Source organism: Trichomycterus rosablanca, chromosome 2 (genome assembly GCF_030014385.1).
Source record: "Trichomycterus rosablanca isolate fTriRos1 chromosome 2, fTriRos1.hap1, whole genome shotgun sequence".
NCBI lineage: Eukaryota > Metazoa > Chordata > Actinopteri > Siluriformes > Trichomycteridae > Trichomycterus > Trichomycterus rosablanca.
The window spans coordinates 16,277,495-16,304,521 of record NC_085989.1 but is presented as its reverse complement, the minus strand read 5'-3'; the positions used below and the strand labels follow the sequence as shown (position 1 = coordinate 16,304,521).

The window sequence follows — 27,027 nt, the reverse complement described above, 5'->3', positions numbered from 1 at the left end:
TGGCTGTATATTGAGTTATTTTGAGGGAAGAATAAATTTACACTGTTATATAAGCTGCACACAGACTACTTTTCATTGTGTCAAAGTGTCATTTTGTCAGTGTTGTCCCATGAAAAGATATACTTAAATATCTGCAGAAATGTGAGGGGTGTACTCACTGCTGTGATACACTGTATATATATATATATATATATATATATATATATACATACAGGGGTTGGACAAAATAACTGAAACACCTGGTTTTAGACCACAATAATTTACTAGTATGGTGTAGGGCCTCCTTTTGCGGCCAATACAGCGTCAATTCGTCTTGGAAATGACATATACAAGTCCTGCACAGTGGTCAGAGGGATTTTAAGCCATTCTTCTTGCAGGATAGTGGCCAGGTCACTACGTGATGCTGGTGGAGGAAAACGTTTCCTGACTCGCTTCTTCAAAACACCCCAAAGTGGCTCAATAATATTTAGATCTGGTGACTGTGCAGGCCATGGGAGATGTTTAACTTCACTTTCATGTTCATTAAACCAATCTTTCACCAGTCTTGCTGTGTGTATTGGTGCATTGTCATCCTGATACACGGCACCGCCATTGGATGCACATGGTCCTCCAGAATGGTTCGGTAGTCCTTGGCAGTGACGCGCCCATCTAGCACAAGTATTGGGCCAAGGGAATGCCATGATATGGCAGCCCAAACCATCACTGATCCACCCCCATGCTTCACTCTGGGCATGCAACAGTCTGGGTGGTACGCTTCTTTGGGGCTTCTCCACACCGTAACTCTCCCGGATGTGGGGAAAACAGTAAAGGTGGACTCATCAGAGAACAATACATGTTTCACATTGTCCACAGCCCAAGATTTGCGCTCCTTGCACCATTGAAACCGACGTTTGGCATTGGCACGAGTGACCAAAGGTTTGGCTATAGCAGCCCGGCCGTGTATATTGACCCTGTGGAGCTCCCGACGGACAGTTCTGGTGGAAACAGGAGAGTCGAGGTGCACATTTAATTCTGCTGTGATTTGGGCAGCCGTGGTTTTATGTTTTTTGGATACAATCCGGGTTAGCACCCGAACATCCCTTTCAGACAGCTTCCTCTTGCGTCCACAGTTAATCCTGTTGGATGTGGTTTGTCCTTCTTGGTGGTATGCTGACATTACCCTGGATACCGTGGCTCTTGATACATCACAAAGACTTGCTGTCTTGGTCACAGATGCGCCAGCAAGACGTGCACCAACAATTTATCCTCTTTTGAACTCTGGTATGTCACCCATAATGTTGTGTGCATTGCAATATTTTGAGCAAAACTGTGCTCTTACCCTGCTAATTGAACCTTCACACTCTGCTCTTACTGGTGCAATGTGCAATTAATGAAGATTGGCCACCAGACTGGTCCAATTTAGCCATGAAACCTCCCACACTAAAATGACAGGTGTTTCAGTTATTTTGTCCAACCCCTGTATATATATATATATATATATATATATACACATATATATACACAGTGAGTGAACATTCGGAGAGCGGGCTGTGTTTTTCCGGTGTTTTCTTTATACTTTGTGAAATTAAATACTAAAATGTCCCTAAACAAGGTGCCTAGAAAGCGTAGTGGTGAGAAAATGAATCTTTTACTATTTGTTGTTGTACTCGGCTGAGTAAAGTATTCTTTCTTTCGTGCATTTACACCTACAAAATACAACACTATTAAAATAAAGAAAGAAATAATAGATAAATCTGAGAGTTATTGTTGTTTCTGGTAGATACATTTTATATAAAAAGAAGAAAATGTATTATGGTGTATGGTACAGCACACGTACTGTACTGAAATGTGATGAGTTTTTTATGTACAGTACTACTGTGTATTGTTGTTTATTATTGTTTATTACAGTATTATCTATTCTATAATTTAAGATTTAAGGGAAAATATACTTGTATTTATAACAAAAAAGACCATTTAAGACATTAGAGAGGTTGGGTAAGGGGTTTGGGAGGTCTGGCACAGATTAATTTTATTTACATTATTTCTTATGGGAAAAATAGGTTTAACTAACGAACATTTTGACTTAAGAACAGCCCTTCAGAACCAATTAAATTCGTAAGTTAAGGGTCTACTCTATTTACAAAATACAATTACAGCACAGTAAAAAGACAAACAATTACTTTATACTTTTATCACTTAAATTAAAGTTTAGGTCATTTAACAAATTACAGTTTTGCCTTTTTAAAAAATAGTCCAAACTTGTCTGGAAGTAAGGTTTGTATAACATGCTTACATTTAGCATTTTTCTTGAATACACCGATCAGGCATAACGTTATGACCACCTTCCTAATATCCCCTTTTTGCTGCCAAAACAGCCCTGACCCGTCGAGGCATGGACTCCACTAGACCCCTGAAGGTGTGCTGTGGTATCTGGCACCAAGATGTTAGCAGCAGATCCTTTAACTCCTGTAAGTTGTGAGGTGAGGCCTCCATGGATCGGAACTTGTTTGTCCAGCACATCCCACAGATGCTTGATTGTATTGAGATCTGGTAATTTGGAGGCCAAGTCAACACCTCAAACTGGTTGTTGTGCTCCTCAAACCATTCCTGAAGCATTTCTGCTTTGTGGCAGGGTGCAGATGCATATGAGTCTGGGAAGGGATTTAAAAAGATCTCAAAACAATTAGAAATCAGCCATTCCACTGTCCGGAAAATAATTACTAGTGGTGAACATTTAAAACAACTGCCAACATGACCAGGTCAGGCCGTCCTAGCAAGTTCAGCCCAAGAGCAGACTGCAAGATGCGTAAAGAAATCTCCAATAATCCTACAATGTCATCACAGGACCTACAGGTAGCTCTTGCCACAGTTCATGTCAAGGTACATGCATATATCATCAGAAAGAGACCTAGACAAAGACCAGGACTTCTGGAACAATGTGCTTTGGACAGATGAATCCAAAGCTGAATTATTTGGGCACAGTAACAGAAGACATCTTTGGTGCAAACCAAACACAGCATTTGAGCACAAGAACCTCATACCTACTGTGAAGCATGGAGGTGGAAATGTCATGGTTTGGGGCTGCTTTACAGCAGCAGGGCCTGGCAAGCTCTCCATTATAGAATCTACAATGAATTTTTCAGTATATCAGAGGGTGCTTGAGAAAAATGTAAGACCATCTGTTTTAAAACTGAAGCGGAGGTGGACCATGCAACATGACAACGACCCAAAACATTCCAGTAAATCCACCAAGGAATGGCTCAAAAGAAAGAAATGGAGAGTTCTGGAATGGCCAAGTCAAAGCCCTGATTCTAATTTTATTGAGATGCTGGGATTTGAAACGGGAAGTGCATGCAAGAAACCCCTCAAACCTCACACAGCTGAAGAAAAGTGGAAAAACTTTCTCCCAGTCGATGTCAGAAAGGTAGATGGTTATAGTAAACGTCTGATTGAGGTTATTTCAGGCAAAGGGGGAAACACCAGCTATTAGGGCATAAGGTGTCCTAACTTTTTCCTCACAATAAATTTCCATTTTTGTTCATTACATTTTACAGCTTGGGTTTAAAAGTAATTTTTTCAGTTTTATTTGTTTAATAATATAAGCTCCATCTCTCAGTACTGTTCAAATGAAGCTCAAATGTTCATATGTTTAAATATTTTTAAAAAGACAAAAGGTTCTCATGGGGTGTCCTAACTTTTTCACATGTCTGTATGTCACATTTGAACATCATACTGTACTGTTGTAATTTGATTTAACTTTGAAAAAGTCCATAGATAACATCTATTACCATGTGGATATATTTTTTGGACCCCTCTGTATGTTTGTTTTATTATTTACTAAAGTAAATTTACTGTTACCTGTGAATGTGCATTTCTAAATTACTGAATTTGTGAACTGTGTGAGAAGTTAATAAAATAAGCAATATTTTTTAGGTAGGTAAGTCATACACTCATTCGTGTTCCTTTAGTCAATGTCTGGCTCAAACAGCAACATTAAATACAGCAAGGACATTTTAATGAGAGTGAAAAATATTTAAAACCTTTTCCGTGCCTGGTCTCCTAGTTAATATACAAAGGTGCTCTTGTTTCCTGCCAAACTGTAACAGAAGTGCATTGCCTGAGCTGAACATCTGCTGCAGTCCCTCCTCCCAGTGTGGGATTTCCCTTCCCTCCCTTTTATATCATTTTGGTTGGCACCAAAAGGTAGGTGAGAAATGATTTGTCAGTGGTTGGTTAGTCATTAAAATAAATCCCTATGAATGGCAAAGTATAAATAGAATTTTAGCAACATTAATTGTCTTCAAAAAAACTAAAAAAAAAAAAAAATGCTTTAAATTTGGGCAATTTGTACAATTAAGCATAAAATTAGTAAATACTGATCCTCTTCTTCTTATTATTGTGCATGGTAAAAAGACTTCAAGGACCAGATCCACTTTGATATACAGTACAATAAGCCAATACATAATTATGCATAAAAATGTAAGTGGCTATTTTAAAACACATACAAATCTATAATGCTAATTGACAACCGTGGAGAGTACCAACCAACAGTGGTCCGAGATGGGACAAATCTTGAACCATTGACAGGGTAAGCCAAATAATGCACAATGCCTAATTGTTTGGGACACATTTGAGTTTGTTTGTTTGTTTATTAGGATTTTAACGTCATGTTTTACACTTTGGTTACATTCATGACAGGAACGGTAGTTACTCATTACATAAGATTCATCAGTTCACAAGGTTATATCAAACACAGTCATGGACAATTTAGTGTCTCCAATTCACCTCACTTGCATGTCTTTGGACTGTGGGAGGAAACCCATGCAGACACAGGGAGAACATGCAAACTCCACACAGAAAGGACCCAGATTGCCACTCCTGGGGATCGAACCCAGGACCTTCTTGCTGTGAGGCGACAGTGCTACCCAGAGATGGGGACCGAATCGCACGTAAGTTGCACACACAGTCCGAGTCGAGTCCAAGTCACACGTAAGTCACACACACAGCAACTTCAGACTCGACTCAGACTCGTTTCAAATGACTCGGACTCGACTCGTCACTCGCAAAAAATAACTTGTGGACAACAAAAGTCAGCAACATTAGTTACATGTGACAAGTAATTAGTTACAGTAACAAATAATGTGAATGGAACACTCCTACAGAATTGCCGCTAATGATTGTAAGAACTGCTTTCTGAACCAATCGGACCTTCTGATTAAAATTTTTTTTAAGAAATGCTGTTATTTGCATGTATTGCAGCATCACACCGATGATGGTCAATGAAACGCTTGATTGGCTTTCTAACGAGTTAGTGTTTTACTTCACAACCGAGCACATTTACAAAAGAACAGATTATATCCCTAATGGGACACACGAATATAAATTTAATAGCATCTGAAACAACATAAGCTAAGGTAAGCAGTGGTTATGGATATTTTGCTGTGTTTTGGATTTTGGCCACTGTGCTGTAATTTGCAATGAAAACAAAACGCCAGTTTAAGCTTTTAACTGGTACCTAGGAAAGTAAAGGCACTAAGTAAAACGGCTAAATACAGTCGCTAATCGGTTGTTGTTTTTTATCTGAACTTACATATTATTTGTTTATTTCTACGCTGTTGAGTTTAATGTTTTTATTTAATGTTTAATGTTAATGTGTTATTATTGAACATTGAATTATTGAACATTCATTAAATTTCCCATCCAAAAAAAAAAAAACTTACTTTGTAGCAAACTAGCACTTTCAATCAAATTTACCTTACGGTTACACTGTGACAACCCTCCTTTTAACCCCCATGTGCCATTTTCGACTTAATCTTGCCCTCAAGATCTGGAGCTTGGTCTGAGTAGGTTGGTTGCAGCTTTTTCATGAGAAGTGCCCCTACATGGACAGGGTGCTTTAAAATGTGGCAGACCCACAGGTTCTCCCTGCCCTGTAGGTAAGATACAAGGTACCACACTGTATCCGAATGTATAAACAATACCTCACTTCCCTGTTTTCTCTCATTTGCATTGTTATTTAATGTGTTAGACAGAGGGCTGAAAGATATTTCATCCCAGGTAATGTGGGATGACCTGATGATGATGGACTCTTAGGTGGAGAGTCACCGACTAATGTACATGTACAGCACAATAGAAAAATTGCCTGATCATCATGTGGGTGGTCCTCACCCACCAGTACTATTGAAACATTTCACTCTTCACAAACCACACTTCCCTGTATTGGCATCACCGCAAAAACGAATGCAAACATCAGCCATAACATTAAAACCACCTCCTTGTTTCTACACTCACTGTACATTTTAGCAGCTCCACTTACCATATAGAAGCACTTTGTAGTTCTACAATGACTGACTGTTTCTCTGCATGCTTTGTTAGCCCCCTTTCATGCTCTTCTTCAATGGTCAGGACTCTCCCAGGACCACTACAGAGTAGGTATTATTTAGGTGGTGGATCATTCTCAACACTGCAGTGACACTGACATGGTGGTGGTGTGTTAGTGTGTGTTGTGCTGGTATGAGTGAATAAGACACAGCAATGCTGATGGAGTTTTTAAACACCTCACTGTCACTGCTGGACTGAGAATAGTCCACCAACTAAAAATATCCAGCCAACAGCACCCCATGGGCAGCGCTGTGACCACTGATGAAGGTCAAGAAGATGACCAACTCAAACAGCTGCAATAGATGAGCGATCGTGTCTGACTTTACATCTACAAGGTGGACCAACTAGGTAGGAGTGTCTAACAGAGTGGACAGTGAGTGGACACGGTATTTAAAAACTCCAGCAGCGCTGCTCTGTCTGATCCACTCATACCAGCACAACACACACTAACACACCACCACCATGCCAGTGTCACTGCAGTGCTGAGAATCACCCACCACCTAAATAATACCTGCTCTGTGGTGGTTCTGTGCTTCTATATGGTAAGTGGAGCTGATTAAATGGACAGTGTGTGTAGAAACCAGAAGGTGGTTTTAATGTTATTGCTGATTAGTGTATGTTCAATAAGCATTTTGAGCATGTGTATTCTTTACAATATCTGCTGGTTTTAATGTGAATACTGCACTATGTTTCCACCTAGTACTTATAGTGTATACCTTTCATAAACAAATAAATATTCTGTAAAGACTGTAAAAGAAAAAAATACCTTTCTGAGCACCCCTGGGCTCTTTGAGCTCCTTCTGTGCCTCTTCTATCTTATCTGCAAAAAAAAGATGAGAAATTCCTTTAGCCTATACATATTCACACAATTTTAGTTATTATGCAGTATGCAATTTTATTTATTCTTTATTAGTGCATCAAATAAAATCAAAGTAATTTAATACAGGAAAATACATAGATTTTAACTTTGATGCTCATTGACATGTAAAACAACAACAACAACAAACACTTCATCACTTGGTATTCTTTTTATATTTTATTTTTTTTGCATTTTCTCCCCTTTTTCTCCCCTTTAGCGCATCCAACCGCTCAATTGCATCATGCTTCCTCTCCACCAATGCCGATCCCTGCTCTGATCGAGGAGAACAAAGCTAACCCACGCCACCTCCGACACGTGGGCAGCAGCCATATGCATCTTATCACCCACACTTTTGATGAGTGCAGTGCAGCTCAGCACTGTGTATGGAGAGACACACCCTGAGAGCACTCTTTTCTCATCTCTGTGCAGGCGCCATCAGTCAGCCAGCAGAGGTTGTAATTGCATAAGTTATGAGAGATAGACCCTATGCGGCTTAATCCCGCCCATATCTGAACAACAGGTCAATCGTTGTTCATGTATCCTAGCCTAGCCGGCAGGCAGAGCTGACATTCGATATGATGTATTTGAGACCCCAGCTCCGGTTCCAGCGTGTGTTTTTACCACTGCGCCACCTGAGCGGCCCGACTTGGTATTCTTGATGCCAAAACATATTTGAAGTTTTGTGAGAAGGAATGGCAACATTACAAAGTGGTAAATGCTTTACTGCCCCAACTTTTTTTAGATGTCCTGCAGGCCTGAAATGCAGGAATGGATGTAAGAAGCAGTTAAGGTGTAGTCTTTTTTTTTTTTTATTTTAGTTTAGATGTGTGAAACAGAAACATAACTGTGGATCTAATATTACTAAAATTAATACTCATTGTGTTGGCTACTCACAAACATGAGCAATGAGTCCACTGCAATTAATTCAGTAAAATCCTTTATGTTATGTATGTTTTATGACATTTATGTAAGAATCAGTGGCGGCTCCTGCCAAATCTCTCAGGGGGGGCAACTGTTGCGATGATGGCCAAGGTGACCCGTTCAATGGGTAAATTAAAGCTTAAATAATTAACATCCTAAGTCATCTGTCAGTTTGCCCTCACAAATAACTTTGAACATGGAGAGAGACCAGCTTTACCATTAATCATAAAATTAACTAAAGCCTTCACCCTAACAATTTAATTCAGTCTTCATAAGATAGCATTTTATTTTAGGTGCAGCAGATCCTGAGGTAATAGTAGTCATGTTGACGAGATCGCTAGCTGCTCCAATTATCGCTACACCAGGTTACGTGTGACGCAAGCATGTAAGTGTGAGCCCTCCCGGAACCCATACAGATGTATTGCAGTGCCTACAGTTCGAAAAAAAGTGACTTAATATGAGAGTCTATCAGAGAAATCTGGGCGATTTTCAATCAGATTGAAATCGCCCAAAAGGGGCGGTACTGTACCAAACACAACTCGACGCTGATTGGGCTACGATATTCAGAACAGTCACAGCTAGTTTAACACTGGTTGAACGTGATTTTTTTGGTGAAATTTCTTCCCTTTCGCCCTTTGGTGGTGCGTCGTCCGATCTCCCTAAGGAACGAGCCGCCCATGGTAAGAATGTGCATTATTGATATGAAAGTAAGAATATCTGTAAGAGGTGGTGGTAACAGTTTATATCACTGTAGAGAGCAGGCCAACAAGCCACAGTTAAAAAGATTGCTTTGTTATAGATCCCTTTAAAAAGTTGACCATTCAGAAATGGTCCCATCAAATGGTGTCACACTGGATTTCTGTTCATGTTATTGCCTGCAAGCATGATGCATATTTTTTAGGTGCACAGATCTCAGGAAGAGTATGGGGGTGGGATGAAAGAGGGGGTGCCATGGCCGAGGTCATCATGAGTGTACTGCAGTCACGCCCTTCTGTCTCCATCCTAAACTTAACTCAACTAAACAAACCTTGATATCATTTCTCAAAACAAAATTTTACAAAGAGCAATCAGGACACTGTGATGAATAAATAAATAAATAAAAACAGTGTTTATATGTCTGTACTGGTTCCTTCTTTACAGAGAACGACCCTCTAATATAAATGCCAATATCTTAACAGAATGACATACAGAATCATTGTCTGATGATCTTAAAGGATGTTAATCTGTCTAATTCAGCAGATTTGAACTTCTAATTCTCACAATGGGACGGGCATTAATGTATACTGAAACAACCTTTTTTCTGATATTTCTACTTATTTAAGCAATATTTAAAAAAGCAAATTATCTGACAATAAAGGAAACCAATTTCACTTAATACAGGTAAATACAGTTAAAATATAAAAATATAAAGTGTAAAAATAATCAATTTATTTATTCAATACGACAGCTTTGAAAGACTATGTTGGCACTCGCAGGCTGGATGTAAAGACACTTTAATGAGTCAATGATGTGGAATCACTTATAAGTGAATCATGCTGATAGTGTACTATTAAAAGGAAGGTGATGCAGCTGAAAAACAAACTCAAATGTGAATGTATGTGTATGAGGGATTTACTATACACCGATCAGCCATAACATTAAAACTCCTTGTTTCTACACTCACTGTCTATTGTCTACAATTCTACAATTACTGACTGTAGTCCATCTGTTTCTCTAAATACCTTTTTAGCCTGCTTTCACCCTGTTCTTCAATGGTCAGGACCCCCACCGGACCACCACAGAGCAGATATTATTTAGGTGGTGGATCATTCTTAGTACTGCAGTGACAATGACATGGTGGTGGTGTGTTAGTGTGTGTTGTGCTGGTATGAGTGGATCGGACACAGCAGCGCCGCTGGAGGTGTCAATGCAGTGACAATGACATGGTGGTGGTGTGTTAGTGTGTGTTGTGCTGGTATGAGTGGATCAGACACAGCAGCGCCGCTGGAGTTTTTAAATACCGTGTCCACTTACTGTCCACTCTGTTAGACACCTCTGTCTAGTTGGTCCACCTTGTAGATGTAAAGTCAGAGACGATTGCTCATCTATTGCTGCTGTTTGAGTTGGTCATCTTCTAGATCATCAGTGGTCACAGGATGCTGCCCATGGGGCGCTGTTGGCTGGATATTTTTAGTTGGTGGACTATTCTCAGTCCAGCAGTGACAGTGAGGTTTTTAAAAACTCCAGCAGCGCTGCTGTGTCTTATCCACTCATACCATTACACACCATTTACTTTGACTTTTATTTGATTGCAGACAGGATGAACCTGAGATATTTCATGTTTTATCTGCTCAACTTCATTTCATTTATTAATAAACATCCATTCCTTCATTTCAGACCTGCAACACATTCCAAAAAAAGTTGGGACAGTAAAGCATTTAGCACTTTGTAATGTTGCCCTTCCTTTTCACCACACTTAAAAGACGTTTTGGCACAGAGGATACCAAGTGATTTGGTGTTTCAGCTTTTATTTTGTCCCATTCTTCCTGCAAACACGTCTTAAAATGTGCAACAGTACGGGGTCGTCGTTGTCGCATTTTTCACTTCAAAATTTGGTCCGGAGCACACGGCGTCAAATTTCTCCAAAAAAAAAAAAAAAAAAAAAAAAAGACCTGGAATGCTGATTCATCTGACCACAATACACGTTTCCACTGTGTAATGGTCCATCCTAGATGCCTCCGAGCCCAGAGAAGTCGACGCCGCTTTTGGACATGGATAATATAAGGCTTCTTATTTGCACAGTAAAGTTTTAAGTGGCATTTGTGCATGTAACAGTATTGTAGTGCTTGACAAAGGTTTGCCAAAGTAATCCCTCACCCATGTGGTTATATCAGCTATTGTTGAGTGGCGGTTCTTGATGTAGTGCCGATATTATGCACTGTAGAGGGAGAAATAAGCAAATCCCTTCCAATCTTTCTTTGAGGTACATTGTTTTTAAACATTTCAATCATTTTCTCACGCATTTGTTTACAAACTGGAGATCCTCTGATCATCCTGAATGCTGCTTTTATACCAAACCATGATTACAATCACCTGTTGACATCACCTGTTTGGAATCGAATCATTATTTAGTTTTTCCACCTCATTTACTAGCCCTAAATTGCCCTCATCCCAACTTTTTTTTGGAATGTGTTGCAGGCCTGAAGTGCAGGAATGGATGTTTATTAATAAATGAAATGAAGTTGAGCAGATAAAACATGAAATATCTCAGGTTCATCCTGTCTGCAATCAAATAAAAGTCAAACTAAATGTAAGAAACACTGCATTTTTGTTTTTGTTGCATTTTCCACACTGTCCCAACTTTTTCTGATTTGGGGTTGTAGTTCAATCAGAACTGAAAAAATCAGAAATGGAAATAATGACAGAGAAAGGCAGATTAAGCAGAAGGTTTAATGTAACTTCAATTCACCCTGTTTGACCTTAGTGACAGAAAAAGAGCAAATGCTGGCTGGCATTCAGATGGGAGTTCCAAGCTCAGTGAGCTCTTTCGGAGGGCCGGCTTTTCCCAGAAGCACAGTCAACAACCCTTCCCTCCTCATTACTGTCACACACACACACACACACGCACACACCTCACACACAACTCACAAGCCCGATCAGAATGACAAAGAATGAAAGAATCTACAGCTGGTCTCTGCTTTTATTGCACCATCTATCATCATTAGGAACCATAATCATTCTCAGTCTGAATCACACCTCTTATGATTTCAACTTTTTTTCTCCCCATGGTTATTAGAGTTTACACAAACTGAAAGTAAAACTAAAGTTGAACTTAAATATATACCAAGTAATGATTACAAATACAGAATCCAAAGCAACCCTAATCGGGATTGCTCAACCTCACTATAAACTAGAATGAATTAATCTTCATATACATATAAATATAAAACTGAAAAAGAATTAGAAATTCTAAACTATAATTCCACAATTGTCTTATTTGCAACTAATTATGAAGTGAAAACAGGGTTTAGAAAATATGCAATATCTGTACACACCCTTAGCCTAATACTTGGTTGATGCACCTTTGGCAGCAATTACAGCTTCAAGGCGTCTTGGGAAAGAAGCTACAAGCTTGGCACACTTGTTTCTGGACATTTTTGCCCATTCCTCTTGGCATATCCTTGCAAGCTCCGTCAGGTTGGATGGGGAGTGTCGGTACACAGCCATTTTCAGCTCCTTCTACAGATGTTTGATTGGATTCAGGTCTGGGCTCTAGCTGGGCCACTCAAGGACATTCACAGACTTTCTCCAAAGCCACTCCTTTGTTCTCTTGGCTGTGTGCTTTGGGTCGTTGTCATGATGGAAGGTAAACCTTCACCCCAGTCTGAGGTCCAGAGCGCTCTGGAGCAGGTTTTTTTTTAAGGATCTCGGTGTACTTCAGGACTAGTCACCCCGGTCCTGCTGCTGAAAAACATCCCCACATCATGATGCTGCCATGCTTCACTGTAGGGATGGCATTAGCCAGGTGATGAGTGGTGCCTCCAAATGTGCCGCTTGGTATTCAGTTCAATTTTGGTTTTATCAGACCAGAGAATCTTGTTTCTCATGGTTTGAGAGTTCTCTAGGTGGCTTTTGGCAAACTCCAAGAGGGCTGTCATGTGCCTTTAACTAAGGAGTGGCTTCCGACTGGCCAATCTACCATAAAGGTGTGATTTGTGGAGTGCTGCCTGGATAGTTGATCTTCTGATAAGTTCTCCCATCTCCACAAGGATACGCTGGAGCTCTGTCAGAGTGACCCTCGGGTTTCTGCTCACCTCCCTGGCCAAGGCCCGTCTTTCCCGATCGCTCAGTTTGGCCGGGTGGCCAGGTCTAGGAAGATTTCTTCCATTTATGAATGATGGTGGCCACTGTGCTCTGTGGGAGCTGTAAAGCTGCAGCAATTTTTCTGTACCCTTCTCCATATCTATGCCTTGACACAATCCTGTTTATGAGGTCTGCAGATAATTTTTTTTTACCCCATCTTGCTCTGATATGCACGGTCAACTGTGGGACCTTATATAGGCAGGTGTTGGCAATCCCCAATCATGTCCAATCAATTGAATTTAGCACAGGTGAACTCCAATTACATTGTAGGAACATCTCAAGCAGTATCAGTGAAAACAAAATGCACCTCAGCCCACTATTGGGTGTCAGATCATTGGGTGTGCACACTTGTGTACATGTGATATTTTACATTTTGATTTTTTTTAGCACAAATGTCTAAAAACCTGCTTTCACTTTGTCATTGTGGCTATTCTGTGTAGAAACTTGTGACAAAAAATGAACTTAATCTATTATAGAATGAGTCTGTACTGTAATACAACGTGGAGAAGGTGAAAGGGGTGTTCAGACTTTCCGGCTTGACTGTATATGCTTACACTGTGTGATCTGAATAAAGCACTACAAATTGGTTGCTTTCAAAGGAGCAATAGTGAGATCAAGCACTAATGTTAGAGAAGAAGACCTGGTTCATAATCGACATTACAATTTATATCAACGAAGTTCAATAGAATTATGGTCAGGGCTCTATGCAGACCACTGGGGTTTAAAAAACCAATTTAATAAACTATATCATTATAGGCCTCAATATGTGCACAGAAGCACAGCCATGGAACAGGAATAGGCCTGTTGCCACATGTATGTGAGACGCATACTGACTGTTTCAAGGGATAGACATCCTACCAAAATGATCCAATCATCCAACAGCTCAGACAGAGCTTATTAGGGTGGTTAAATTTGGCTTCACCTCCCACCCTTACAGTGCATGTCAACCGATGTGAGTGTGTGTACGTTATCCAGTAAGCTAGGTTCATAAAAAGAATGAAGAAGAATACCTTAGTCATATATACATATACATGTGTACAGTCTAGTGAAAAATTTCCACATATCCCAGCTCGATTGGAGGGCGGGTTCAGAGTGCAGGGTCAGTACATCACCCATGGAGCAGACAGGGTTGAGAGCCCTGCTCAAGAAACCAACAGTGGCTGCAAAGCAGGGGCTGGATTTAGGCTGACAATCTTCCAACTGATAGTCCAAAGCTCTACCTACTAAGCTACCACTGTCCCAGCAGCCTGCCTTTAAGTTAGGGTTGTGTCCCAATTTGCATAAAGCATACTATAAAGATTCTCTAGGGGTTAATAAGGGTAAAGTCAATGCCAGGACATTTTCAGCTTTTTTTTTTTCCCAAACAATGTATTACAATTTTTAAACTGTTCAGGGGTGCTTTAAATGATATATATATATATATATATATATATACAGTGTATCACAAAAGTGAGTACACCCCTCACATTTCTGCAAATATTTTATTATATCTTTTCATGGGACAACACTATAGAAATGAAACTTGGATATAACTTAGAGTAGTCAGTGTACAACTTGTATAGCAGTGTAGATTTACTGTCTTCTGAAAATAACTCAACACACAGCCATTAATGTCTAAATGGCTGGCAACATAAGTGAGTACACCCCACAGTGAACATGTCCAAATTGTGCCCAAAGTGTCAATATTTTGTGTGACCACCATTATTATCCAGCACTGCCTTAACCCTCCTGGGCATGGAATTCACCAGAGCTGCACAGGTTGCTACTGGAATCCTCTTCCACTCCTCCATGATGACATCACAGAGCTGGTGGATGTTAGACACCTTGAACTCCTCCACCTTCCACTTGAGGATGCGCCACAGGTGCTCAATTGGGTTTAGTCCATCACCTTTACCTTCAGCTTCCTCAGCAAGGCAGTTGTCATCTTGGAGGTTGTGTTTGGGGTCGTTATCCTGTTGGAAAACTGCCATGAGGCCCAGTTTTCGAAGGGAGGGGATCATGCTCTGTTTCAGAATGTCACAGTACATGTTGGAATTCATGTTTCCCTCAATGAACTGCAGCTCCCCAGTGCCAGCAACACTCATGCAGCCCAAGACCATGATGCTACCTCCACCATGCTTGACTGTAGGCAATATACAGTTGTCTTGGTACTTCTCACCAGGGCGCCGCCACACATGCTGGACACCATCTGAGCCAAACAAGTTTATCTTGGTCTCGTCAGACCACAGGGCATTCCAGTAATCCATGTTCTTGGACTGCTTGTCTTCAGAAAACTGTTTGCGGGCTTTCTTGTGCGTCAGCTTCCTTCTGGGATGACGACCATGCAGACCGAGTTGATGCAGTGTGCGGCGTATGGTCTGAGCACTGACAGGCTGACCTCCCACGTCTTCAACCTCTGCAGCAATGCTGGCAGCACTCATGTGTCTATTTTTTAAAGCCAACCTCTGGATATGACGCCGAACACGTGGACTCAACTTCTTTGGTCGACCCTGGCGAAGCCTGTTCCGAGTGGAACCTGTCCTGGAAAACCGCTGTATGACCTTGGCCACCATGCTGTAGCTCAGTTTCAGGGTGTTAGCAATCTTCTTATAGCCCAGGCCATCTTTGTGGAGAGCAACAATTATATTTCTCACATCCTCAGAGAGTTCTTTGCCATGAGGTGCCATGTTGAATATCCAGTGGCCAGTATGAGAGAATTGTACCCAAAACACCAAATTTAACAGCCCTGCTCCCCATTTACACCTGGGACCTTGACACATGACACCAGGGAGGGACAACGACACATTTGGGCACAATTTGGACATGTTCACTGTGGGGTGTACTCACTTATGTTGCCAGCTATTTAGACATTAATGGCTGTGTGTTGAGTTATTTTCAGAAGACAGTAAATCTACACTGCTATACAAGTTGTACACTGACTACTCTAAGTTATATCCAAGTTTCATGTCTATAGTGTTGTCTCATGAAAAGATATAATGAAATATTTGCAGAAATGTGAGGGGTGTACTCACTTTTGTGATACACTGTATATATATTTAAATATCATTTAAAGCACCCCTGAACAGTTTAAAAATTGTAATACATTGTTAAAAATATATATATACATTGACCAGGCATAACATTATGACCACTGACAGGTGAAGTGAATAACACTGATTATCTCTACATCACGGCACCTGTTAGTGGGTGGGATATATTAGGCAGCAAGTAAACATTTTATCCTCAAACTTGATGTGTTAGAAGCAGGAAAAATGGACAAGTGTAAGGATTTGAGCGAGTTACACAAGGGCCAAATTGTGATGGCTAGACGACTGGGTCAGAGCATCTCCAAAACTGCAGCTCTTGTGAGGTGTTCCCGGTCTGCAGTGGTCAGTATCTATCAAAAGTGGTCCAATGAAGGAATAGTGGTAAACCGGCGACAGGGGCACGGGCGGCTCATTGATGCACGTGGGGAGCGAAGGCTGGAATCCAAAAGACGAGCTACTGTGGCTCACATTGCTGAAGAAGTTAATGCTGGTTCTGATAGAAAGGTGTCAGAATACAAGGTGCATCACATGGCTGCATGTGCATAGCTTACCTGGGGAACACATGGCACCAGGATGCACTATGAGAACAGGATGTACTCACAACTTACAGGAGTTAAAGGATCTGCTGCTAACATCTAGGTGCCAGATACCACAGCACACCTTCAGGGGTCTAGTGGAGTCCATGCCTCGACGGGTCAGGGCTTTTTTGGCAGTAAAAGGGGGACCAAAACAATATTAGGTAGGTGGTCATAATGTTATGGCTGATCGGTGTATGTCCTTTTGTTTATTAAATGATCCTTTTATCAAATTTCAGTGACAATGTTTCTTCTAAGTACATTTTCTAAGGTTTTAAATCTATTGTGATGGTGGATATGTCTATTGTTACATATCCGGTCAAGTTCAACATGATTGTGGGTCCCCAATCATTTTGTATTGCATACACTATGCCTATCAAAATACATGTTTATTGTTGTGTTAATTACTGTCAAATGAACTTGAGCGTATGCAGAATTTAAACACTGCCTGCTTTCATACATGTTATGCATTCCGTCAATATTTTGCACTCTCAAAATAAAAAGTGTGAAGCAAGGCTGCCTCCGCAAGAACTGGTAGGTGGTAGACGACATTACTAATGACTGTTGAGAATGCGTGGGCACGCTGGTACAAAAAATTATTACAGTCTTTCTTCTACAGAGATAAATGGGGGGAAAAGGAGGAAGATAATCTTGATGCTGTTGAATGCCTGTGGGAAACTGTAAAGCGTAACAACATGATCAAGGAGTCTCTTAAACGTTCTCTGTTTTACCTATCTGTGGTATTTTTTAAGCTTACAGTGATGTTTATAAATGAATGGTGATACCAAGCGCCAGTGAAAGTCAATCTAATTAAGAAATCAATCCCTTTAATCATTCATTAAACATCTGCTCTACCAGGGGGCAACACTGTCACTGTAAATATTTAATCTGCCCTTAGCAACATGTGGCTGAGAAACGACCCACGTATTCCTGTTTACCATCAAACTCTTCCGGTTCTCACTGACAGCTGTTCTGACGACGTTACCATTTCTGCAGGGCATATTTATTCATTTTCATTGACCGCTTAATTCTGTTCAGGGTCACGGTGGGTATGGCAGGAACATACCCTGAACAAGGCGCCTATCAGAAGGCATTTCATTCCAATTATTATCAATATTGTGATTTTATTGTGGGTAAAACTGGTTCACATACATTTACATTTGTTATTATTAATATTAAGTTTGTAAGCCTTTTATCTCAGATTATGTGACACCACACACACACACACACACACACACACACACACACACACACACACACACACACACACACACACACACATATATATATATACAGTGTATCACAAAAGTGAGTATACCCCTCACATTTCTGCATATATTTCATTATATCTTTTCATGGGACAACACTATAGACATGAAACTTGGATATAACTTAGAGTAGTCAGTGTACAGCTTGTATAGCAGTGTAGATTTACTGTCTTCTGAAAATAACTCAACACACAGCCATTAATGTCTAAATAGCTGGCAACATAAGTGAGTACACCCCACAGTGAACATGTCCAAATTGTGCCCAAATGAGTCTTTGTCCCTCCCTGGTGTCATGTGTCAAGGTCCCAGGTGTTAATGGGGAGCAGGGCTGTTAAATTTGGTGTTTTGGGTACAATTCTCTCATACTGGCCACTGGATATTCAACATGGCACCTCATGGCAAAGAACTCTCTGAGGATGTGAGAAATAGAATTGTTGCTCTCCACAAAGATGGCCTGGGCTATAAGAAGATTGCTAACACCCTGAAACTGAGCTACAGCATGGTGGCCAAGGTCATACAGCGGTTTTCCAGGACAGGTTCCACTCGGAACAGGCTTCGCCAGGGTCGACCAAAGAAGTTGAGTCCACGTGTTCGGCGTCATATCCAGAGGTTGGCTTTAAAAAATAGACACATGAGTGCTGCCAGCATTGCTGCAGAGGTTGAAGACGTGGGAGGTCAGCCTGTCAGTGCTCAGACCATACGCCGCACACTGCATCAACTCGGTCTGCATGGTCGTCATCCCAGAAGGAAGCTGACGCACAAGAAAGCCCGCAAACAGTTTGCTGAAGACAAGCAGTCCAAGAACATGGATTACTGGAATGCCCTGTGGTCTGACGAGACCAAGATAAACTTGTTTGGCTCAGATGGTGTCCAGCATGTGTGGCGGCGCCCTGGTGAGAAGTACCAAGACAACTGTATCTTGCCTACAGTCAAGCATGGTGGTGGTAGCATCATGGTCTTGGGCTGCATGAGTGTTGCTGGCACTGGGGAGCTGCAGTTCATTGAGGGAAACATGAATTCCAACATGTACTGTGACATTCTGAAACAGAGCATGATCCCCTCCCTTCGAAAACTGGGCCTCATGGCAGTTTTCCAACAGGATAACGACCCCAAACACAACCTCCAAGATGACAACTGCCTTGCTGAGGAAGCTGAAGGTAAAGGTGATGGACTAAACCCAATTGAGAACCTGTGGCGCATCCTCAAGTGGAAGGTGGAGGAGTTCAAGGTGTCTAACATCCACCAGCTCCGTGATGTCATCATGGAGGAGTGGAAGAGGATTCCAGTAGCAACCTGTGCAGCTCTGGTGAATTCCATGCCCAGGAGGGTTAAGGCAGTGCTGGATAATAATGGTGGTCACACAAAATATTGACACTTTGGGCACAATTTGGACATGTTCACTGTGGGGTGTACTCACTTATGTTGCCAGCCATTTAGACATTAATGGCTGTGTGTTGAGTTATGTTCAGAAGACAGTAAATCTACACTGCTATACAAGTTGTACACTGACTACTCTAAGTTATATCCAAGTTTTATTTCTATAGTGTTGTCCCATGAAAAGATATAAAATATTTGCAGAAATGTGAGGGGTGTACTCACTTTTGTGATACACTGTATATATATATATATATATATATATACAGTGTATCACAAAAGTGAGTACACCCCTCACATTTCTGCAAATATTTCATTATATCTTTTCATGGGACAACACTATAGACATGAAACTTGGATATAACTTAGAGTAGTCAGTGTACAACTTGTATAGCAGTGTAGATTTACTGTCTTCTGAAAATAACTCAACACACAGCCATTAATGTCTAAATAGCTGGCAACATAAGTGAGTACACCCCACAGTGAACATGTCCAAATTGTGCCCAAATGTGTCGTTGTCCCTCCCTGGTGTCATGTGTCAAGGTCCCAGGTTTAAATGGGGAGCAGGGCTGTTAAATTTGGTGTTTTGGGTACAATTCTCTCATACTGGCCACTGGATATTCAACATGGCACCTCATGGCAAAGAACTCTCTGAGGATGTGAGAAATAGAATTGTTGCTCTCCACAAAGATGGCCTGGGCTATAAGAAGATTGCTAACACCCTGAAACTGAGCTACAGCATGGTGGCCAAGGTCATACAGCGGTTTTCCAGGACAGGTTCCACTCGGAACAGGCTTCGCCAGGGTCGACCAAAGAAGTTGAGTCCACGTGTTCGGCGTCATATCCAGAGGTTGGCTTTAAAAAATAGACACATGAGTGCTGCCAGCATTGCTGCAGAGGTTGAAGACGTGGGAGGTCAGCCTGTCAGTGCTCAGACCATACGCCGCACACTGCATCAACTCGGTCTGCATGGTCGTCATCCCAGAAGGAAGCTGACGCACAAGAAAGCCCGCAAACAGTTTGCTGAAGACAAGCAGTCCAAGAACATGGATTACTGGAATGCCCTGTGGTCTGACGAGACCAAGATAAACTTGTTTGGCTCAGATGGTGTCCAGCATGTGTGGCGGCGCCCTGGTGAGAAGTACCAAGACAACTGTATCTTGCCTACAGTCAAGCATGGTGGTGGTAGCATCATGGTCTTGGGCTGCATGAGTGTTGCTGGCACTGGGGAGCTGCAGTTCATTGAGGGAAACATGAATTCCAACATGTACTGTGACATTCTGAAACAGAGCATGATCCCCTCCCTTCAAAAACTGGGCCTCATGGCAGTTTTCAAACAGGATAACGACCCCAAACACAACCTCCAAGATGACAACTGCCTTGCTGAGGAAGCTGAAGGTAAAGGTGATGGACTAAACCCAATTGAGCACCTGTGGCGCATCCTCAAGTGGAAGGTGGAGGAGTTCAAGGTGTCTAACATCCACCAGCTCCGTGATGTCATCATGGAGGAGTGGAAGAGGATTCCAGTAGCAACCTGTGCAGCTCTGGTGAATTCCATGCCCAGGAGGGTTAAGGCAGTGCTGGATAATAATGGTGGTCACACAAAATATTGACACTTTGGGCACAATTTGGACATGTTCACTGTGGGGTGTACTCACTTATGTTGCCAGCTATTTAGACATTAATGGCTGTGTGTTGAGTTATTTTCAGAAGACAGTAAATCTACACTGCTATACAAGTTGTACACTGACTACTCTAAGTTATATCCAAGTTTTATTTCTATAGTGTTGTCCCATGAAAAGATATAATAAAATATTTGCAGAAATGTGAGGGGTGTACTCACTTTTGTGATACACTGTATATATATATATATATATATATATATATATATATATACGTATATATATATATATATATACTGATCAGGCATAACATTATGACCACCTTCCTAATATTGTGTTGGGTCTCCTTTTGCCCGTAAAGGCTTGAACTCCACTAGACCCCTTAAGGTGTGCTGTGGTATCTGGCACCATGATGTAAGAAGCAGATCCTTTAACTCCTGTAAGTTGGCCTCCATGGATCGGACTTGTTTGTTCAGCACATCCCACAGATGCTCAGTTGGATTTGGGGTGATGATCTGGGGATTTTGGAAGCCAAGTCTACACCTCAAACTCATTGTTGTGCTCCTCAAACCATTCCTGAACCATTTTTGCTTTGTGGCAGGGCGCATTATCCTGCTGAAAGAGGCCACAGCCATCAGGAATACTGTTTCCATGAAAGGGTGAACATGGTCTGCAACAATGCTTAGGTAGGTGGTATGCGTCAAAGTAACATCCGCATGGATGACAGGACCCAGGGTTTCAGCAGAACATTGCCCAAAGCATCACATTGCCTTAGCCAGCTTGCCTTTTTCTCCATAGTGCATCCTGGTGCCATGTGTTCCCCAGTTAAGCGACACACACGTACCCGGCTATCCACGTGTTGTAAAAGAAAACATGATTCATCAGACCAGGTCACCTTCTTCCATTGCTTCGTGGTCCAGTTCCGATGCTCACATGCCCATTGTTGGCACTTTCGGCGTTGGACAGGGGTCAGCATGGGCACCCTGACTGGTCTGCGGCTATTCAGCCCCATATGAGCCTTGACCGCCCATGACCCTGTCGTCGGTTTAGAACTGTTCCTTCCTTGGACCACTTTTGATAGATACTGACCACTGCAGACCGGGAACACCCCACAAGAGCTGCAGTTTTGGAGATGCTCTGACCCAGTCGTCTAGCCATCACAATTTGGCCCTTGTCAAACTTGCATAGTGCAATCGTGACTGAACTTTGAGTGCAGTGGCAAGCAGTAAAAAACAAGCGTCAAAGCGGTAGCACAGGAGGCAAGGAAAGCGGCATCTCACTTCACGGGAAACAATGTTACAGCCAGCGTAAAAGTGGTAAAAATGTGTAATATTTTAATCCAAATACAGTACTAGCATTATGTGTAAAAGCATGTGAGGTGTGAATTTTATATTTAATACATTTTTTTACCACCTGCTTTTGTAAATATTTGCTTAAAACTATAAAACTGTATTTATTATTTAGGTTTATCATACCGTAAAATTGCCATGAAGTAACACTCTTAAAACACACCCACACACCCACACCCACACCCACACCCACACCCACACCCACACCCACACTGTGTTTTGTTGTTTTGTGTTTTCAAAGCTCGTTTGCATTTTGCACAGAAACCGTTAGCCAGTGGTTACTAAGCCAGTGTCTGCTTCAGCAATGCAAATACTGTTTAAATCATGCACGCACAGACACACACACACACAGCAGGGAGGCCCCTGTGCGGAACCAAAGCAATGATGTCATTATCAATGCAGATCTGCATCATCTGACAGATATGGCTCGGCTATTCACACACACACACACACACTTGGACTCTACTGCAGAACAGAAAACGGTTGCTTTATAGCAACAAAACATTCCAGCCACTAAAGTATATTGTAGGCAATTTATATATACAGTATATATATATATATATATATATATAGACACGTATATATATATATACATATATATATATATACAGTGTATCACAAAAGTGAGTACACCCCTCACATTTCTGCAGATACAGTGTATCACAAAAGTGAGTACACCCCTCACATTTCTGCAAATATTTTATTATATCTTTTCATGGGACAACACTATAGAACTAAAACTTGGATATAACTTAGAGTAGTCAGTGTACAACTTGTATAGCAGTGTAGATTTACTGTCTTCTGAAAATAACCCAACACACAGCCATTAATGTCTAAATGGCTGGCAACATAAGTGAGTACACCCCACAGTGAACATGTCCAAATTGTGCCCAAAGTGTCAATATTTTGTGTGACCACCATTATTATCCAGCACTGCCTTAACCCTCCTGGGCATGGAATTCACCAGAGCTGCACAGGTTGCTACTGGAATCCTCTTCCACTCCTCCATGATGACATCACGGAGCTGGTGGATGTTAGACACCTTGAACTCCTCCACCTTCCACTTGAGGATGCGCCACAGGTGCTCAATTGGGTTTAGTCTATCACCTTTACCTTCAGCTTCCTCAGCAAGGCAGTTGTCATCTTGGAGGTTGTGTTTGGGGTCGTTATCCTGTTGGAAAACTGCCATGAGGCCCAGTTTTCGAAGGGAGGGGATCATGCTCTGTTTCAGAATGTCACAGTACATGTTGGAATTCATGTTTCCCTCAATGAACTGCAGCTCCCCAGTGCCAGCAACACTCATGCAGCCCAAGACCATGATGCTACCACCACCATGCTTGACTGTAGGCAAGATACAGTTGTCTTGGTACTTCTCACCAGGGCGCCGCCACACATGCTGGACACCATCTGAGCCAAACAAGTTTATCTTGGTCTCGTCAGACCACAGGGCATTCCAGTAATCCATGTTCTTGGACTGCTTGTCTTCAGCAAACTGTTTGCGGGCTTTCTTGTGCGTCAGCTTCCTTCTGGGATGACGACCATGCAGACCGAGTTGATGCAGTGTGCGGCGTATGGTCTGAGCACTGACAGGCTGACCTCCCACGTCTTCAACCTCTGCAGCAATGCTGGCAGCACTCATGTGTCTATTTTTTAAAGCCAACCTCTGGATATGATGCCGATCACGTGGACTCGACTTCTTTGGTCGACCCTGGCGAAGCCTGTTCCGAGTGGAACCTGTCCTGGAAAACCGCTGTATGACCTTGGCCACCATGCTGTAGCTCAGTTTCAGGGTGTTAGCAATCTTCTTATAGCCCAGGCCATCTTTGTGGAGAGCAACAATTCTATTTCTCACATCCTCAGAGAGTTCTTTGCCATGAGGTGCCATGTTGAGTATCCAGTGGCCAGTATGAGAGAATTGTACCCAAAACACCAAATTTAACAGCCCTGCTCCCCATTCACACCTGGGACCTTGACACATGACACCAGGGAGGGACAACGACACATTTGGGCACAATTTGGACATGTTCACTGTGGGGTGTACTCACTTATGTTGCCAGCTATTTAGACATTAATGGCTGTGTGTTGAGTTATTTTCAGAAGACAGTAAATCTACACTGCTATACAAGCTGTACACTGACTACTCTAAGTTATATCCAAGTTTCATGTCTATAGTGTTGTCCCATGAAAAGATATAATGAAATATTTACAGAAATGTGAGGGGTGTACTCACTTTTGTGATACACTGTATTTAAGTATATCTTTTCATGGGACAACACTGACAAAATGACACTTTGACACAATGAAAAGTAGTCTGTGTGCAGCTTATATAACAGTGTAAATTTATTCTTCCCTCAAAATAACTCAATATACAGCCATTAATGTCTAAACCACCGGCAACAAAAGTGAGTACACCCCTTAGTGAAAGTTCCTGAAGTGTCAATATTTTGTGTGGCCACCATTATTTCCCAGAACTGCCTTAACTCTCCTGGGCATGGAGTTTACCAGAGCTTCACAGGTTGCCACTGGAATGCTTTTCCACTCCTCCATGACGACATCACGGAGCTGGCGGATATTCGAGACTTTGCGCTCCTCCACCTTCCGCTTGAGGATGCCCCAAAGATGTTCTATTGGGTTTAGGTCTGGAGACATGCTTGGCCAGTCCATCACCTTTACCCTCAGCCTCTTCAATAAAGCAGTGGTCGTCTTAGAGGTGTGTTTGGGGTCATTATCATGCTGGAACACTGCCCTGCGAACCAGTTTCCGGAGGGAGGGGATCATGCTCTGCTTCAGTATTTCACAGTACATATTGGAGTTCATGTGTCCCTCAATGAAATGTAACTCCCCAACACCTGCTGCACTCATGCAGCCCCAGACCATGGCATTCCCACCACCATGCTTGACTGTAGGCATGACACACTTATCTTTGTACTTCTCACCTGATTGCCACCACACATGCTTGAGACCATCTGAACCAAACAAATTAATCTTGGTCTCATCAGACCATAGGACATGGTTCCAGTAATCCATGTCCTTTGTTGACATGTCTTCAGCAACTGTTTGCGGGCTTTCTTGTGTAAAGACTTCAGAAGAGGCTTCCTTCTGGGGTGACAGCCATGCAGACCAATTTGATGTAGTGTGCGGCGTATGGTCTGAGCACTGACAGGCTGACCCCCCACCTTTTCAATCTCTGCAGCAATGCTGACAGCACTCCTGCACCTATCTTTCAAAGACAGCAGTTGGATGTGACGCTGAGCACGTGCACTCAGCTTCTTTGGACGACCAACGCGAGGTCTGTTCTGAGTGGACCCTGCTCTTTTAAAACGCTGGATGATCTTGGCCACTGTGCTGCAGCTCAGTTTCAGGGTGTTGGCAATCTTCTTGTAGCCTTGGCCATCTTCATGTAGCGCAACAATTCGTCTTTTAAGATCCTCAGAGAGTTCTTTGCCATGAGGTGCCATGTTGGAACTTTCAGTGACCAGTATGAGAGAGTGTGAGAGCTGTACTACTAAATTGAACACACCTGCTCCCTATGCATACCTGAGACCTAGTAACACTAACAAATCACATGACATTTTGGAGGGAAAATGACAAGCAGTGCTCAATTTGGACATTTAGGGGTGTAGTCTCTTAGGGGTGTACTCACTTTTGTTGCCGGTGGTTTAGACATTAATGGCTGTATTTTGAGTTATTTTGAGGGAAGAATAAATGTACACTGTTATATAAGCTGCACACAGACTACTTTTCATTGTGTCAAATCTTCATTTTGTCAGTGTTGTCCCATGAAATGATATACTTAAATATCTGCAGAAATGTGAGGGCTGTACTCACTTTTGTGATACACTGTATATATATATATATATATACAGTATATATACGTATATACCTGTATATACGTATATATTAGGGCTGTCAAACGATTAAATTTTTTAATTGCGATTAATCTCAGAATTTCATATAGTTTATCGCGATTAATCGCATTAAATAAAATCTGTGTAAATGTTATAGAAAACAAGGTTTTTTAAGTGAAATGTGAAAAGTGGACGTTTCTACACGAAGTGAGTGTGTTTTGACCCTTTTGGGGCTTCCATAGTTCATGGACTAGCGTGCTTGACTCCGGTATTCAGTGCCGTAACAGATTAAGTTAATAAAGTGTTTTGCTCCCGACAACTTGTGAATATACCGTGTATTTATTTATTTATTATGCAAGTGCATCCCTACGACGCTCAGTTATATTATTTTAACAAACCGCAAATGAACAACGGTGGCAAGTCCGACATTAAAACGTTGGTTCTACCAGTCAAGTCTCAACATGAACTAGAATTTGAGTTAACGGCACTATTTTTTTTAATCGCGTTAAATTGAGATTGCGTTAATGCGTTATTATCGCGTTAACTTCGACAGCCCTAGTATATATATATATATATATATATATATATATATATATATATATATATATTAGGGCTGTCAAACGATTAAAATTTTTAATCGCGATTAATTTCAGAATTTCATATAGTTAATCGCGATTAATCGCATTAAATAAAATCTGTGTAAATGTTATAGAAAACAAGGTTTTTTAAGTGAAATGTGAAAAGTGGACGTTTCTACACGAAGTGAGTGTGTTTTTACCCTTTTGGGGCTTCCATAGTTCATGGACTAGCGTGCTTGACTCCGGTATTCAGTGCCGTAACAGATTAAGTTAATAAAGTGTTTTGCTCCCGATAACTTGTGAATATACCGTGTATTTATTTCTTTATTATGCAAGTGCATCCCTACGACGCTCAGTTATATTATTTTAACAAACCGCAAATGAACAACGGTGGCAAGTCCGACA

At 41.6% G+C, this 27,027-nt stretch overlaps 1 protein-coding gene across 1 annotated transcript in view; it reads right to left on the bottom strand.

Moving 5' to 3' along the window:
* hivep1 (HIVEP zinc finger 1) overlaps positions 1–27,027 on the bottom strand; it is a 113,306-nt gene that overhangs the window by 26,298 nt on the left and 59,981 nt on the right. Inside the window, exon 3 of the mRNA XM_063011964.1 lies at positions 7,127–7,180. Within this exon, the coding sequence (XP_062868034.1) occupies positions 7,127–7,180 (54 nt within the window). The remainder of the gene's footprint in view (positions 1–7,126; positions 7,181–27,027) is intronic.